This window comes from Protopterus annectens, chromosome 8.part0, assembly GCF_019279795.1.
Source record: "Protopterus annectens isolate FY-2018-M chromosome 8.part0, PAN1.0, whole genome shotgun sequence".
Taxonomy (NCBI): domain Eukaryota; kingdom Metazoa; phylum Chordata; order Ceratodontiformes; family Protopteridae; genus Protopterus; species Protopterus annectens.
Window position 1 is genome coordinate 1534274532 of NC_056741.1, and position 15263 is coordinate 1534289794.

Sequence of the window (15263 nt, forward strand, 5' to 3'; positions counted from 1 at the left end):
ATATCTCAGCCTCAGAGGCAGATCCCTCATCTAAAAAGGGAGCAGCACTTTCATTTTTATTTCTTTATAAAAGAAAAGGTATAAAAAGTAGTGATTAATGCCACTTCAGATCCCTCAAATAAAGGAAATGAACATTGACTTGTTGCAACAGTTTTTAAAATTTTCTTCCTCTTTTATTTTTCTTTATATGGTTTGATAGTCACAGTTCACATAGGGCTTATGGTCTAGATGAAGACCTTTTTACAGAATTACAAGGCAAACAAATGAAAGAAAAGATGATTCCTGTTGTTGCTGCAGCATTCTCGAAACAAGATTATCCTTCAAATGGTTTTGCAAAGAGGCTCCTTGCCTTATACATTTCCTTTCTCTTTTTATCCCATTCAGTTCAGATTCAGAGAATAGAGGAACACTCAAATGTATGCAACCAAGTCAGTCTCTTTTAATATCACTTCAGATCCATCAAATAAAAACTTTATTTAACTCTGACTTGTTTCAAGAGTGCTTAATCCCCCCCCTTTTATTTTTCTTTGTATAGTTTGAGAGTCACAGTTCACGTGCGAATTTACGGTCAAAACGAAACTCTCCCTTTAGGACAGTTAACTGTGACAATCCAAAGGCAAAACAAAGGCAAGAAAAGAAGAATCCCATTGTTACTACACCTTTCTTGAATCAAGATTGTCCTTTAAACATTTTTGCAAAAACTTTTCTTGGCTTATACAATTTGTTTCTCATTTTCTCCCACTCAGCTCAGGGAATAGCGGAATACATGGATGTCTGCAACCACAGAGTTAAGCTCTTTTCCTAGATTGATTCATGGTAGATTTTACAATTTTGTATATGGCTCAGAAAACAGCAATGTTCTAAACTGGACTTTTACTTTTAAAAGACCATGACTGTATACTTTGCAGGTTAAAAACATCACAGCTGTATTGGAGCTTAGCTAGCACTGAGTCTAAAGGTCGGACTCCATCTTGCCTCCTCCCTTACTACCAGCATATTATTCTGGCCTCATTATTAATGGGTACGTCTCACTATCAGTGGACTACTCTGAATCTTTAGAGTCTTCATTGGCTGCTTGTTTCATAATATCTTGCAGCTTATATCCTATGAGACTTGTTCTTTTGCTTTTCACGCACTGCACCTTTGTAAACTACTATGAGGGAGTGGCCTTAAGTGGCTATAAGATTACCCTTAAGACTCATTGGATTACATACATTGTTTTATTTATTTTAGCATAACTTATTTATACTTTATTTTACTGTTCTATCTCCTGTCACATGTATGTCTTAGTGTACTTATATTTAAGTTTGTATTCCTGTACAGCATTAAGCAGTTAAACTTGAAGTAGTCACAGTACAGAGAAACATTGCATCCATTAGCTTCTGTTCTCCAAAGTAACTACCACCATATTTTATGTCTTTATGAGGTAGTGCATGTTGGAGATGGACACATAAAAATGCAGGCTGGGAGATCTACACTACAGCTATTTCAATGGAGAGCCATGGAAACATAGCACCGGAGGCAAACTCCACTAAGCATTGGCTTCTGGAATTGTTTTTGCATAGTTTCAGCAATACTATGAGATTATAGTTGTGTGAGAGAGGATTCAACATAAATGAGTATTTTCCCTTTTCTCTCCAATATATATGCAACAGTGGACTTAGCATATATAAGTAAGGGGGGTAGGAGGAATACTCCAAAAAAGGCAATATTATTTATAATGATATTCCCTAAATGTTCAATGGGTGTGTGTTTGACAAAAATGCCTTGAACTGAATTTGAGCAGGGAGTCAGACTTTTAAATTATATCATGGATGCTGTACAGCTTCCTGTCTGTTGAGAAATTAATTCATTTCAGGATACCCATTGGAACAATGCTGAGAAATTGGTGGGCACTTGCTTTAGTCATTGTCATAAAGTTTTAAACTCAAGTGAGAAATCTTAATAGTAGTCCCTTACAGAAGCAGATTCATTTTAGTGTACATTATCAATTAACCTTCTCCTCAACAAACTCAATTTTACTACATAAATCACACTTGCATGCAAATTTTAGCAAAGCCTATCACAATGAGATATGTAGTTACAGAGAGAACAATAAAATACCTTTTATACTCTGGATTAGTTTACAGTATATGCTGAATTATAATGAAGTTAGCAGAAAGTAGATATAGTTCCCTGCGTGATCTCCGAATCATAAAGTTAATGAACCATATGGATTTACACAGACTCAGATATATGCACTTTTCTGGTGACTGTAGATTTCTGTGGTATAAATGCTGTATTTGAGGGAAAGTTATACTTTTTTCCATGAACATTCACCACCATCAGTGATACTAGAAGGCCAGTGCACTACTTCCATGAACTACTACCATGAGTTCTTGGTTCACTTCTCTCCAGAAAGGACAGGTTTAAGGCACATGCTAATTAATCTAAAAACACAGCAGCAATGTTTTTCCATACAGGTTATCTATTTTTCAGAGGAACTGCCACTACATGGCACTGCACATGTGCAGTCCACATAACTTTAACTGACAAGAAATAGTGAACACTGGCTGCGTCACTGTTATGTGACACCCTGACCCCATGTGCAAAAATGTGAAAAAGGGGCTTGAGGGTGGTTGGATGGTAATAGTTCATGGATGAAAAAATGAAATAATGAAAATGATTTAGGGGCACGCCATAAACCATAAACTTTAACAGACAAAGTAAAAGCCATTCAAGTCCTGGCTAAGTAACCCCTTTATGGAAGGCAAGTTATTTTTAATTATTGCACCCTGTTTGACTACAGAATGATTTAGAATGGGTGTTTGATAATTTACAAAATATAGATGTAGATATAAATATAAGTATAGATATACTGAAACTATAATATGAAATGAAAAATGCTGAAACGTGAAAAAATTGAAATGAAAATAGCTTCAGCAATATAAATGTAGACTTGGCCCCCTGCAGGACTTATGTTAGTACTCTTTTTCAAGTTACGGTTATTTGATACTTCAACATTCTTCATTCAGCATTATGACAAGATTAGCGTTAAGATCAGTAAACTGTTAGGCACTCAGAATACTGATTTAGATTTTACTTCAAGGATTTTCTTAAACTACTTCAGAGCTTGCTTTAATGCTTCTGGCGTTTTAGAGGAAGAAGGCTGGTAACAAGCAGAAGAAAAATCTAAGCAAAATTTAAAAGCTGAAGCATAAAAACTTCTTATTCCTGGTCTGGGTTTGGGGTGAGGTTGGTAGAATGGTGCCACTTACTTGTAGCAGCTAGGTGAAACTCATACGATAGTCCATGCTCGCTACTGGGAGCTAATGTAAAAAGGAAAAAAAAGATGCGTGTTTCAGTATTGTACTCCTCCTAGGAAACAATGTAAATAACTAAGCTCCCCAGCCCTAACCCTAAAAGTTTAACCCTAAATGTCTAACCTTAAAGCTACACTATATTCCTAACCCTAAAACTCTATAGGCATTTTCAATGTCTTTCTCTCTCTCTCTCTTGTTTCAAGTCTGCCCTATTCATTGGCCTAGTAGCATAAATGGGATCATTCAAGCATTTTAACTAGTAAGTACTCTGCTTACACAGGGAGCCACGACATGTAATCACCCTGGGGTGGTTAATCTTGGCCAGGGGGAGTCTTACGATCGCTGCAAGCAGTTTTATGGGCTAAATGATTACAAGAATGGGGGAGGGGTGGGCAAAGTCCTCACTCAATGTATGTCACGGAGATCTAATATACATACTAGTTATGCTACAGCACACGAGCAGAATAATGCTGCTAAAAGAATGGAATATGCCTGTCACTTTCAGAAACAAATCACTACTATGCACCCATTTAATAAATAAGTCAGTTAGAAACCATTATTTAAGCAGACACTGTTATAAACTGTAAGGAGAAGACCAAAACAAGCCATGAGATGAATAATTAAAAATAAATACATAGAAGATATATGTAAACCTCTGTGAGCACTGCTCCCAGAGCCTGCAGCCTTCCTAGCCACGTTGTGCTAACTACAGATTCACTCTCGCAATTGAATGCAATTGAATGCCAGCAGGAAGCTAAAACTGTCTCAGAAAACAACTCGTCTTCTTTCAGGCTGTGATTTATCACGTGTTAATCCACTCAACAGTATAAATCGACAACATCCACATTGTTTTTTCCACATAAGTGCTGTACTCTCTCTTTCCAAACTGACCTGAACAACTTGAACAGTGATTACATTACTCCAACCTAAACATGAAGGATGCAACCATAGGAAATTAAAAGGGCAGGATTAGTAAAATCAGGAGTAAATATATAGAAAGACCGTCTTTAAATTAGAGAGCTGGAAAAAAAGGATATTTACCACCTAATACATAAATTTCTACCTCCTATTACACAAATTTCTACATTACCAATAGAGAGATATTTTTTAGAGAGAGAGAGAGACCGAGTGACCCTTTTTTCTAACAACACCACTATATTCATTCCATGAATAAACAAGTGCCTAATGATTACAGGTAAAAAGCACTGCAAAGTTCAGAACTGGGGTGTGATTTGAAAACAAAAGCGAATATCACAAGGGTGCAGTGCGGAGACATTTCCTCATTGAGAAAGTTGTGGATGCATAAATGAGCCTTAGTGAAATGCGAGCAGTTTCAGTAACACATAGAATTCTTAACCGTACTGGAAAAGAACAACTTTGTACTAGGGAGGAGGAGCAGTAAGTTAAATATTCGTAGCTTACAATGTAGGTATGTCGCTATGGTATAGAATTTTTGACTATAGTACATTTAACATGATGAAGGTTTAACTAGTGGCCTAGGTTAATGAAGAAAAGACAAATAAGGGAAAAGAGTGAGTGGCCAAATCTGGCTCAGTCATTACGGCCACAAGGTGGCAGCTGTCAAGGCACCCCATCTGAGGAAAGGCCAGAAGTTAACTCAGAAAAAAAAAATTGGGGGTGGAGGGTGGATACTGAGCCACCAGACAAGTACATTGTACTTTAATCAAGAATTATGGGTGTGAAGAAGCATGCATTTCCTCCTTAACTGGTGTTGGAGGATGGCAGAGCACTTTCTAACAAGTGGGGAAGGGTGACAGAAGCATACAAAAATCTTGTAACATTTTCTAAATGAAAGCCACAATGTCCCTGTCTTTATTTCCAGATGTTTGGGGGGAATGGGAGAATGAATCATACAGAAGAGAATAGGCAAACAAATTATTTTAGAGAAGCTGGATTATAACAGCAGTTTCTTCACTGGATGGGTAAGAAATGGAGTGGATGAATCTGTGTTGTCCATAACCTCATTCAGCTCATTTGCTTCTCCATTTCTAGAATGAATGAATGGATGAGGAGGTGAACAATTTCCTTTTTGCCTCCCTTTTAAGCACATCAGCACATTTCATTCTCACACACCATCTCCAGAACTCCAGCACACTCATCACTCACTTTTATCAAACAAAAAAAATGTTTTGGGAAAACGCATGCAGGCTTCATTAAAAGTAGATCCGAAGAGCTTTCATATGAAACACATTTAAGTCTCCATTCAAAGATTACTAAAGCCCTTGCCACAAATGTTCAATAAGCTGGTGATTAAGGTGAGCGTCTGGCCTGGGGAGGTTTAGGGGCAACTGTACTGAATATCCTAAAGGATATGCTTTTCACCTACTGTGGGATAGCAGAGTTCAGCTTGCAGTGGCATATCCTAAGAGGACTGAAAAAGGAACTGTCTTGAATGCACAAACCTGTCCAAAAAAACTGAAAACGGACAGGTACCTCCAGAAAGGCCATTACTAGTAATCATAAAGGCCATGCTGTTTACAGAGGGTAGCTGCTCCCCTGTCCCAACAAAATGCCACCACTGACAGAAATGTTCAACAGAAAAGACAAAACACAATGTTGTGGATAGCACTGAAGGGGTTACCAACAAGTTTGACAAAGTTTAACACAAGAAAAAAAAGTAAAACGAAGAAGTTATCGGTCGTGGTAAAAATGCTTTACTGATTAACACTATCTAGAAAGCAACAGCTCTAAACCAAATCATTCCTTTTGTTCATCAGTGCTGAACATGAATGAGATTACTGCTGTTGTACTTACATTCAGAAGTATGCACAGAAACAAAACTACTGTCACTGCTACTTAACACAGAAAGTACAGAGAATGAGGAGTGGATGTCCTTTCCCCAAAAGCATTACAATGTCCTCCTGCCCTTGAACATCTAACTTTTACTGAAATAAGTTAATTTATTGACTGTACCTTAGCTTGATTCAGAAGCAATCCCATGAAGCTGGAGACAAAATCCGACCTGGATATGGATGAACTCTTCTTCCTAATGTCCTTACTGAACAAGGTGAATGGAGCAGCTGGGGGTTCCTCAGGCATAGTAACAGTGTATGACTGACGCAGGCTAGGCATGGCTATGTTCACCTGAGCTGTTACAATAAATAAATAAATAAATATAACAAGCACCGAGTTGTCTTTTCTGTAGGAAAAGACCCTGTGATTTCAGACTGGAGTGGTAATGCAGGTTTGAGTTACTTTAAATATAAGTTCACTATACCGTTGTTAAGCCGTGCTTCTTTTTTATCTTTTTCTTTTATTATAAATGGTGAAATGTCCTTACAGTTTTCTACCATTCACTAATTTTACAGTGAACTTTCTTTTCTTGTTCAGGTGCTCTGTCAAATAAAAGGCAGCTGATGCTTTACTTGTTTTTCTGTAATGTCTCTCCACAAGGTGTTTTCCTTAAAAATTATGAAGAATGGAAGTCCTCCTCTGTGATGCTAGCTTATTCCTGAATATCTTCTAAAAGGGAGAGCAAAGTGCAGTGATCACAACTTTGTAGGTAAGTCTGGAATATCCCAAGTGCAACTCTCTTTCTCTCGTTTCTGCTTTCTTTAAACCTTGTGTTCCCTTGTTAAAAGTAGCTGAGAGATCCTCCTTTGGTAACATCCACAACCCCTCAGTTTTCCAGGAAACAACAAGAAAAGGCTCTTCTGCTCAGCTGGCCTGCTAGATGTAAAAGGCAGCTCACAGCAGGCACCTTCTGAACAAAATCTGCACTGCTCCAAACTCCTCCCATTAAATGGGTGGATATCTAACCCAGAGTTGTTTCACATGCTTTCATAAGGTGGGTAAGAGAGGGAGGCTTGTGAAGGACAACTTTCTCAGAATTTCAGCTAGGACGGGAGTGTTTAAAGAAGTAAGGCAGTGTACTTCAAAACTTACACACAGAGCTGAAAAGGTAGCCAGTTTACCAAGCAGAAAATTGTTTTGTCAAGATATAGAAATGTTGAAGGGGTCTGATAGAGGAGCAGAAGAGCAATCACAGAAGAGACAAGATATGTAACACACTTTTACACTGTCTTTACAGTTAAATATCACATAACTTAGGAACACAAATTAAAAAGGCAAAGTCTTACGAATAACACAAGCAAGACTAACAGGGAAAGGTTATTATCATACTGTTCTGAAAAAAAAAATGTAAACAAAAGAGTAAGTCCACTGAAATCTGACAAAGAAAAGAATGTAGTATGTTCACATCAGCAATGTCTCACAAAACTGTTGCTTGGTAGTGACAGTTATAAACAAAAGCAGCACTCTCCCGAACACATCACTGTAAAATTCTTTCAACAGATAGACGCCAACATAAGATAACTGATATGCCTTGGAATGAGACTACTACTCTCCTTACAGTGCATCACACAAGATGGATACAAATAAGACAGCAGTAACCTATCTTGTCACAGAAGAGAGCAGAGAACAACTTGATTTTATAGGGGTCTCTAAACAATGAAATGAAAAGCGAATGCTTTGGATTTTATAAAGGCTGAAGTTATTTCAAAGAGATAATAACTGTGATATTGTATCTTGTTTATGATAAACAACGGTAAAATATGAATATTTTCAACATGAATCCCAGTTTTACAGAAAACAGATTTAACAAAACACAAACACACACGCACACACACACACACACACACACACACACACACACACACACACACACACACACACACACACACATGCACAAAAGCCTTCATTATCCATAATATAAATTACAAAAAAAGTGTTTGACAAATATTTCAGTTGTATAGAAATATCACTAATGTCAGATGTCTTTACATGGGAACTTCTTTTAAGTGCATGTCTTCTTAATCCGAAAAACACTGCTTTCAACTTCCTTGTTCAAAAAAAATCAAGGTCAAACCTAAAATAATGGAGGGAGAAAGGCCCAAAACCAGGGCAATGTTTTAAGCATTACTGTAATTCACTTAAAATGCTAACAGAATAAGAGCCAGATTCAACAAAGCCAACACTAAGTGCACACAATATGTAGTCAAGAACATCCCTACCCATTTTTTTTTTTTTTTGCTTTTTAGTCACTCAGAAAGATTACACTTAAGTGTACAGGTAGTCTACACTTTGTGGTAACCTTTATAAATTCCTGTCAGTATTTAAAGCTGCAATAAAACCAGTAGGAAAACTAAAATTATTAGGAAGAAGGTGAGAGTTATGTCTGTGTTGTCTGCTCACTCAGAATGGTGTGCGGGGAAAGTGTTTTTCAAAATATATTTTCTGAACAGTAAATGAGAAACTTCATAGTTCATTATTATCTGATTATAATCATTAGTAATTTACCAGAAAATCAAAAATTTTGCATGACAGAAGTCAAGACTATGAGGCAAAATCAGGGACATTTTGCAAAATCAGTGGCAGTTGAGAGGTATGACCAGAAATACAAATTCCTCATACAACAGTTATCCTTCTGTTGGTAGCTGTTACTTTTAGCTACAGTAGGTAGTACATTATAACGTACATGAAAAAGTCTGGAGACAGACTCAAAGAGTACCTTCCTTCACAGATACTATTTTGTGAAGCCATCTGCTTATACATTTGAAGGCAAAATGAAAAAGCAAGTTACAACCATTCACTTAATACCCGCAGGAAAGTTCATAGGTTCATAGGAAGGTACTAGGCTATCTGCCCAAGGGCATTTATAAGCCTAGCCAGAGTGTGTCGGCTTTCGCCGCCCCATTGATTAATTAACTGAGCCTCTGTCAAGCAGAGCCAATGAAGTGATCCCAGGGGTGTATTTTCTGTTACCCATCCACTCGTCAAGGCTTCTCTTCAAGAGTGTTAGTGAGGGGCTCAGCCTAATGTAGTTAGGAATTTTGATCCAAAGCATGGGGAGTCTCCGTGACAGGAATCTATCCCTCCAGCATGTTCTATTCATTGTTGTGGAGAGGTTTAGCTCACTAGAGCACGTGGCTCACAGTGACTTGGATTTCTTTAGGTGGAGCATGTCCATCAATTCTGAGTTGGACATGGCTTTGTAAGTCAGGCAGAGATCACCACTGAGTAAGCGATATTGTCACTGAGTACAGCCGGAGTTTTTTCAGTCGGGCTGCATAGGACATATGTTTGAGGCCAGTAATCCTCTTGGTGAAGTGCTTTTGTTGTCTTTTCAGCTGTTGGAAGTGTCTTGTGAGGTACATCCCAAATGGGGCATTGTACTCTATGATGGGTCTGATGAGTGACGAGTAGAGGGGCACTATAACCTCTTTATCTCTAGATGCAAACCCCTTAGTAATTAGATGGGCTACATAGAAGGATTTCCTAACTACTTTGGCAATATGATTGTCAAAGGAGAAATTACTATCTACCTGGGTCCCCAGATCCCTTATTACCTCTTCTGTATTAAGGGGGATGCCGCCTATGTGGTAATTTGTGGGTGTTTTGTTTTTCCCAAATGGGAAGACTATGCATTTTTTGGCATTTAGCTTGAGGCCATGACTTTGACACCAGGTGTCTGTCTCAGTAAGGCCTTTTTGAAGGATGTCCGTGTCAGCCGGAGAGTCAATTATGGCTCCCAGTTTGCAGTCATCGGCGAACTTGGTTAGCCATAGTCCTCCTGTGTTTGCCTGTACTTCTGAGAAATATATGCCGAACAGTAGAGGTCCCAGAACCGAGCCTTGCGGGACACCACTTGTGACTGGTTTAGAGTCTGACCTGGAGCCCGCTATTCTTACCATGTGGGTTCTGTCTGTAAGCCAGTGGATACACTAAACCAAGATGTCTGGTTGTTTACTATCTATGTATCTTCCTGTAGGTTTATTTTCTATAAAATGCATCTCAATTCAGTTCATAAAATTAGTAATTGTTTTTGCAAAATAAAACCCCCAAAACATCAAATGCTGTCCATAAAAATGCAATGTTAAGGTCTCACCAATTTAAATATTTTACTCAGCCCTCATTAGGCCAGTCATTTAATAAAATGCCCTCTTTGGCATGTATCTGTCCAGATACATGCAACAACTGGAATGCCCTCACAGATACCTTAGTAAAAAGGATACAAGGCCTAAACAACATATCCTGCATTGACTGACTCAATGTCACTATACTCGGTATTCTACAGACTGCTAAGAGGTGACCTGTGTCTGGCATACAGGGTAACTTCTGACCTATTACTGATGGATTCACTGCACATCAGCAAGTCAAATGGCATTAGAAATACTTGGTTCTAGGGATCTAAACCTCTTTTGTAACTTCAACAGAACAGTTTGGAGAGACAGGTGTATCTCACAGTGGAGAATGGTGCTCTGGAAGACACTCCCCATCCACATAAAACAAAGTTCATATCTGTCCATACTCAAGCACAGTTGGGAAACAGAAAATTTACCTTAGGACTACCCCCTGTTCTACAAATAGAGAAAGGCAGTTCCTAAATAACTTTATCCCATGCATGAGTCCCCTCAAATTACTTATGGTATGATTCTAGTTATTCTTATTAGGGGTAATCTATAATTACAGACCATAGGATGGGTAAAGCCAATCTCTAACCAAATAGGAAAGATTAATTCAAGCACAAAAAGGGAAAATGGCTAGACTTAAAATGACCTGCAAGGGCGGATAGCCTAGTACTTAACTATGAGCATATGTACCTATAAAAGGAGTAAATAACTTGCCTTTAAAGGCATTCTGCAATGGCTTACTCTTGGGGATTTCATGTTCTGAGAGCCCTGTTTTGCAACAGTTATTTTGCATTTTCTAGTTGCAGAAATGAGTGTAGAATGGGGGTCACTGTCTGTCAATGCATATTGTGCATGTCTTCCACTGAGCAAAGTGGGCATCACAGCTTGTACTTCATAGATCTTTACTATTAGTTGCACACTTTGGATCTCAGTCTTCATCCTTGTTATGGGAAAGGTTCCATATTTAGTTCAGAAAGCAATGGAAGCCTGAATGTGCCCTTGACCTTGTGAAATCCCTCTGCATTAACTTTGTTTTTACTGCCTAAGATGATATTATTATGTGAAGGAGCATTACAAGTATCATCAGTTCAACCCAGCCACCAGGAGGAGAAGGTGCAGGTAGATCAGGGCCTCTCTGACATCTTATAGGATAGCAAATAGGGAGCATAATCATTGGTAAAACCAACAGAAAGGTCCCTTGGACTATCCCAGACAATGCTCTGATACAGGGAGAAGTTAAGAAATCGGAGTCCCTGTTATCAACCAAAGTCTCCTCCTGTAAAACTTGAGTCTCCTCACACATGGTGTGCTCTCCATCAGCGTCTGAGATGTCAAGCAGCTCCTCGTGCCCATAATCAGCTGCCCCTTTGAGTGAGTCCTCCAAATATGCCCCCTGTGCTTCACCATCTGAGGCAATGTGGCAAATAGCCTGTTCTTGTGGACTAAGCACTAAACCCTCACAGAGAAAACATGCTTTCTGAATTCAGGCACATGGAATCTAATCATAAGGCAGTGAGTAGGAGACCAATTAGGCACCTAGCCAAATTTCCAAATTACCACATAGCACTGCCTAGTGAAGTGATTTGTTTTGAGTCACACAGTAGGAAAATGGAAGCTGAGGGAACCAAACCTTGAACTAAAGGAAGCAGCTTGTTAACAACTCATAGCCTTAATTTTCTGTGCCACACAGTAGGCAAATGGAAGCTGAGGGAATCAAACCATGGAAATATCTGATGAGCCCAGAGACCCAAATGTGAAGGCAGATTTCAGGGCTTTTTTTGATGTCTTTGCACCCTTCGGGCAAACAACTCGGTGCCCATGCAGGGAACTGTACAGGCTTCTTGAAATGAAGCACTTCCTCCACTACCTAGATGTCAGAATGTACCTTAAAGAAAACAGCATGGTTTCTACTCAGGGTGCCGTACAGGCTTCTACATGCTTTTTAAGAGGAAGTGTACACTATCTGTCTCCCCGTCTCTGGTTTGTGTCTCAGCAAGCACTGATGACCTGTAGGCTGTCAGTCAGAGGGTAACTGCAGATCTTCCTCAATGATAGCTATGAGTAGAAAGCATCTCCTATCCCTCAGAAACAATTGTAAGGGTGATTCTGAGTATACTAATGTCTCTATTTTAAACACATTTAAATTAATATCTTTCCTTCTAGCCATTCACAATGTCCTCTTCTTTGGGTCATCCTCTATCGAATGGCCTATTGTCTCTCTTTCTTCTCTCCAGAAAAAAAAAGTCTGGGGAAAACTCCTACATTGGAAGCTGTCTTAAAAGAGATAGCACAGAAAATCCAAATTCCTCTTCTGCTCTCAAGAAAGATGATGCCTTCTATAGATTATTTATGTGGTGGAGTGATAGCTTCACAGTACATCCTAAGGTAGATACCACTGTAATTTTTACAGTCCGGGAGAGATCACATAGCCCACAAGATCTGGAAATCTTTCAGTTAGAAAAGGAGTCAAGAGCTTTGGCAGAATAAGTTTAAATCTGGATTCAAGTACTTATAATTAAATTAATTAATTATTAATTTATGGATGTGTATATGTATATATATATATATATATATATATATATATATATATATATGTGTGTGTGTATATGGTACTTGCGTATTATCGCAACCAGGTTTTGCGATACAATGTACTTTATTGAGGTTAAGTAAGCAAGTGAAAAATATGTGTATTACGGAAGGGTAAGTGTTCAAGAGTGTTCTGGGAAATTGGTAGTGCTTTTTTAGGCAATTATCATGTATAATTTTAGGATTTGTGGCTTGCGTGCTGTAAAAACATCTAGCATTGAGTTCAGCGCTAAGAGTGGTCGCGTGTGTACGTATATTAACCTGAAAGCACTGTGGGACTTGCGTACAATGTGTAAGGTGTTTTCCAGATTTATTTTTCTGCTTTAGTTTGTTATTTTTGGAGTTGCTACTTAAAATAAGAAATGGGACACCAGTCGGAAGGATTATTCTTCCAGTTTACCATATGTAAACTGAATGTTTTTGAAGAAAAGAAGAAACTGGACACATGAACGTAATATAGGTAAAGTATGTATTGGTCATTTTCATACCGTAAATCGGAGACATGCGATTTAATTTATGTGAAGTACCAAGTACATTTCAAACAAAATAATGAAAGGTTGTTTAATAAACTTTGTTAGAAGTACAAAGTTCTGCTTTGATTTTATGTACTGATGCTTGTAGTTTTACTGCAATATCCGTTTTCATTTCTTTTTTTGTAAGTATGTGATACGACTCTAGAGACAGGGATTGTTTAGTTGATCTTGTACTGTTTTTCTGCATACAAAGCTTGAGAAGATGCGGATTGCTCAGTTGCTGTTGTACTGAGTTCAGTGTAGAAAAGTTGAACTAAAGCTTTGACAACTTTTGATGGCACGAGAAAAGGAACGCATATAAAGCAGTATAGGGCAAGCTTTAGCTGACATTACATGCTGGCGGTAACATGGGAAACCTATTTTCAAGACTCATTTTGTCAGTGAATTTAATAGTAAACATTGTTAAACCTTACAAACATTACAGAAAATATGTTGTTGAAGTTTATAAGACTGTATTAGTGTTTTTCCATGTAAACTAGCATTACTGCGAAAATCTGTTTACTGGGGCAGTGCACTGATCAATACTGACAAATTTCAGGCTCAGCAAACAAAATATAGAAAATGTAAGTAATAACAGAATAGTTCAGACTAATTACATAGAAAAAACTCTGTACATATATTCCAATGAACAAGCAAATTACAGTGCACAATCAAGCAGAGTGTGATGTACAATGTATACTTTTGTTTCTAAACCGGTTTAATCTTCACTAAATCTTGAGAGAGGAGAAGAGACACAGAAAGGAGAGAGGTGAAGCATGTGAAAATAAAATCAGTTACATAAAAAAATTCACGAGATTGATACAAAAAGTACATACTGTCTGAAATTAAAATGCCGATATATATGTGAAAATTAATAAATTATGCAAGTGTGATAAAAATATAAAAATTAAGCTGAAAATATGAATCGTCAGAAATCTCCTAAAAGCATTCATCATCAGGGAATCTGAAAGCCACTGAGATAGTAAATTACCCAGGTGTGAAGCTCAGTAGAAAAAGTATTGAATTCTGAAGGATTTGATCCACACTATCAAAACCAATAGTAGCCCGAATATGACACAGCAAAGTGAACAGACCACATGATAAATCAGAAGCTACAATTTGAGGTAGAATGTCTTATAATGAATCTGCAGTCTAACAAGCAACCATTAAGAGTTCCACAAAACCGTTAGAGCATGTCAGTAATATAGTAGACCTGTTAAGAGGTAAGAAGCAAAATTCTGAGCTAACTTCAGCCAATCAATTTTATGTCAACATCCCAGGTATAGAGTTGCAGTAGATGAAACCAAGGTTTGGACAACAATGGCTTGGTCTGCATGAGAGAGCTGTTTGATCTGAGCTGTGTTCGTATGATGGCAGCACTATGGCATTATCTAGACACCTGTCCTTATGTGCAAGCCCGTCATTATCATTAATGATAACACCACTCACCTTTGATGAAAAATCCACCATGTCACTATTATAAATAACACAGTGTGTAAGGTTTGTACATAAGTATGCTACTGTTTACTGATTCAGAATGCAACAAAAATGTGAGCTACACTTCACTCTTATAAAATCTGCAGCAGATAAACTGAAATATGTAATTCAGTCTGCAGTATACATGTCATCTATAGCACAAAAAATTTAAGAACTTGGAACCTTTTAATATGTGAACAAAAAAGAAGAAAAAAAGGAATGAAAATGTATAAAGGTATAGCTCCTGCTGGTGGGGACCACAGCTATTATACATAGGATGCCAAAACGCAATTACAGAATATTTAACTTTTCTCATGCCAGGAAGCCATTGGCTGCAAAAGTGCAATTAAAAGATTCTTTAAAGAGACAGTAGTCCCAGGGCATGCAAATAGGCTCATAACTATGTAAATTTAAAACTTGGTTTCACTGTATCCATAGTCTGTAAGAAAAGGTAT

The 15263-nt window shown here is 38.0% G+C and overlaps 1 protein-coding gene across 4 annotated transcripts in view; it reads right to left on the bottom strand.

Moving 5' to 3' along the window:
• Window positions 1–15263, bottom strand: part of USP2 (ubiquitin specific peptidase 2) — a 763545-nt gene that overhangs the window by 181945 nt on the left and 566337 nt on the right. Inside the window, exon 1 of one of the 4 annotated variants that reach the window (XM_044081125.1) lies at window positions 6237–7021. The exons of the other annotated variants lie outside the window; for them this stretch is intronic. Within the exon in view, the coding sequence (XP_043937060.1) occupies window positions 6237–6395 (159 nt within the window). The 5' untranslated portion in view covers window positions 6396–7021. Of the gene's footprint in view, window positions 1–6236; window positions 7022–15263 lie in introns of those variants that run through there. 4 annotated transcript variants of the gene reach the window in all.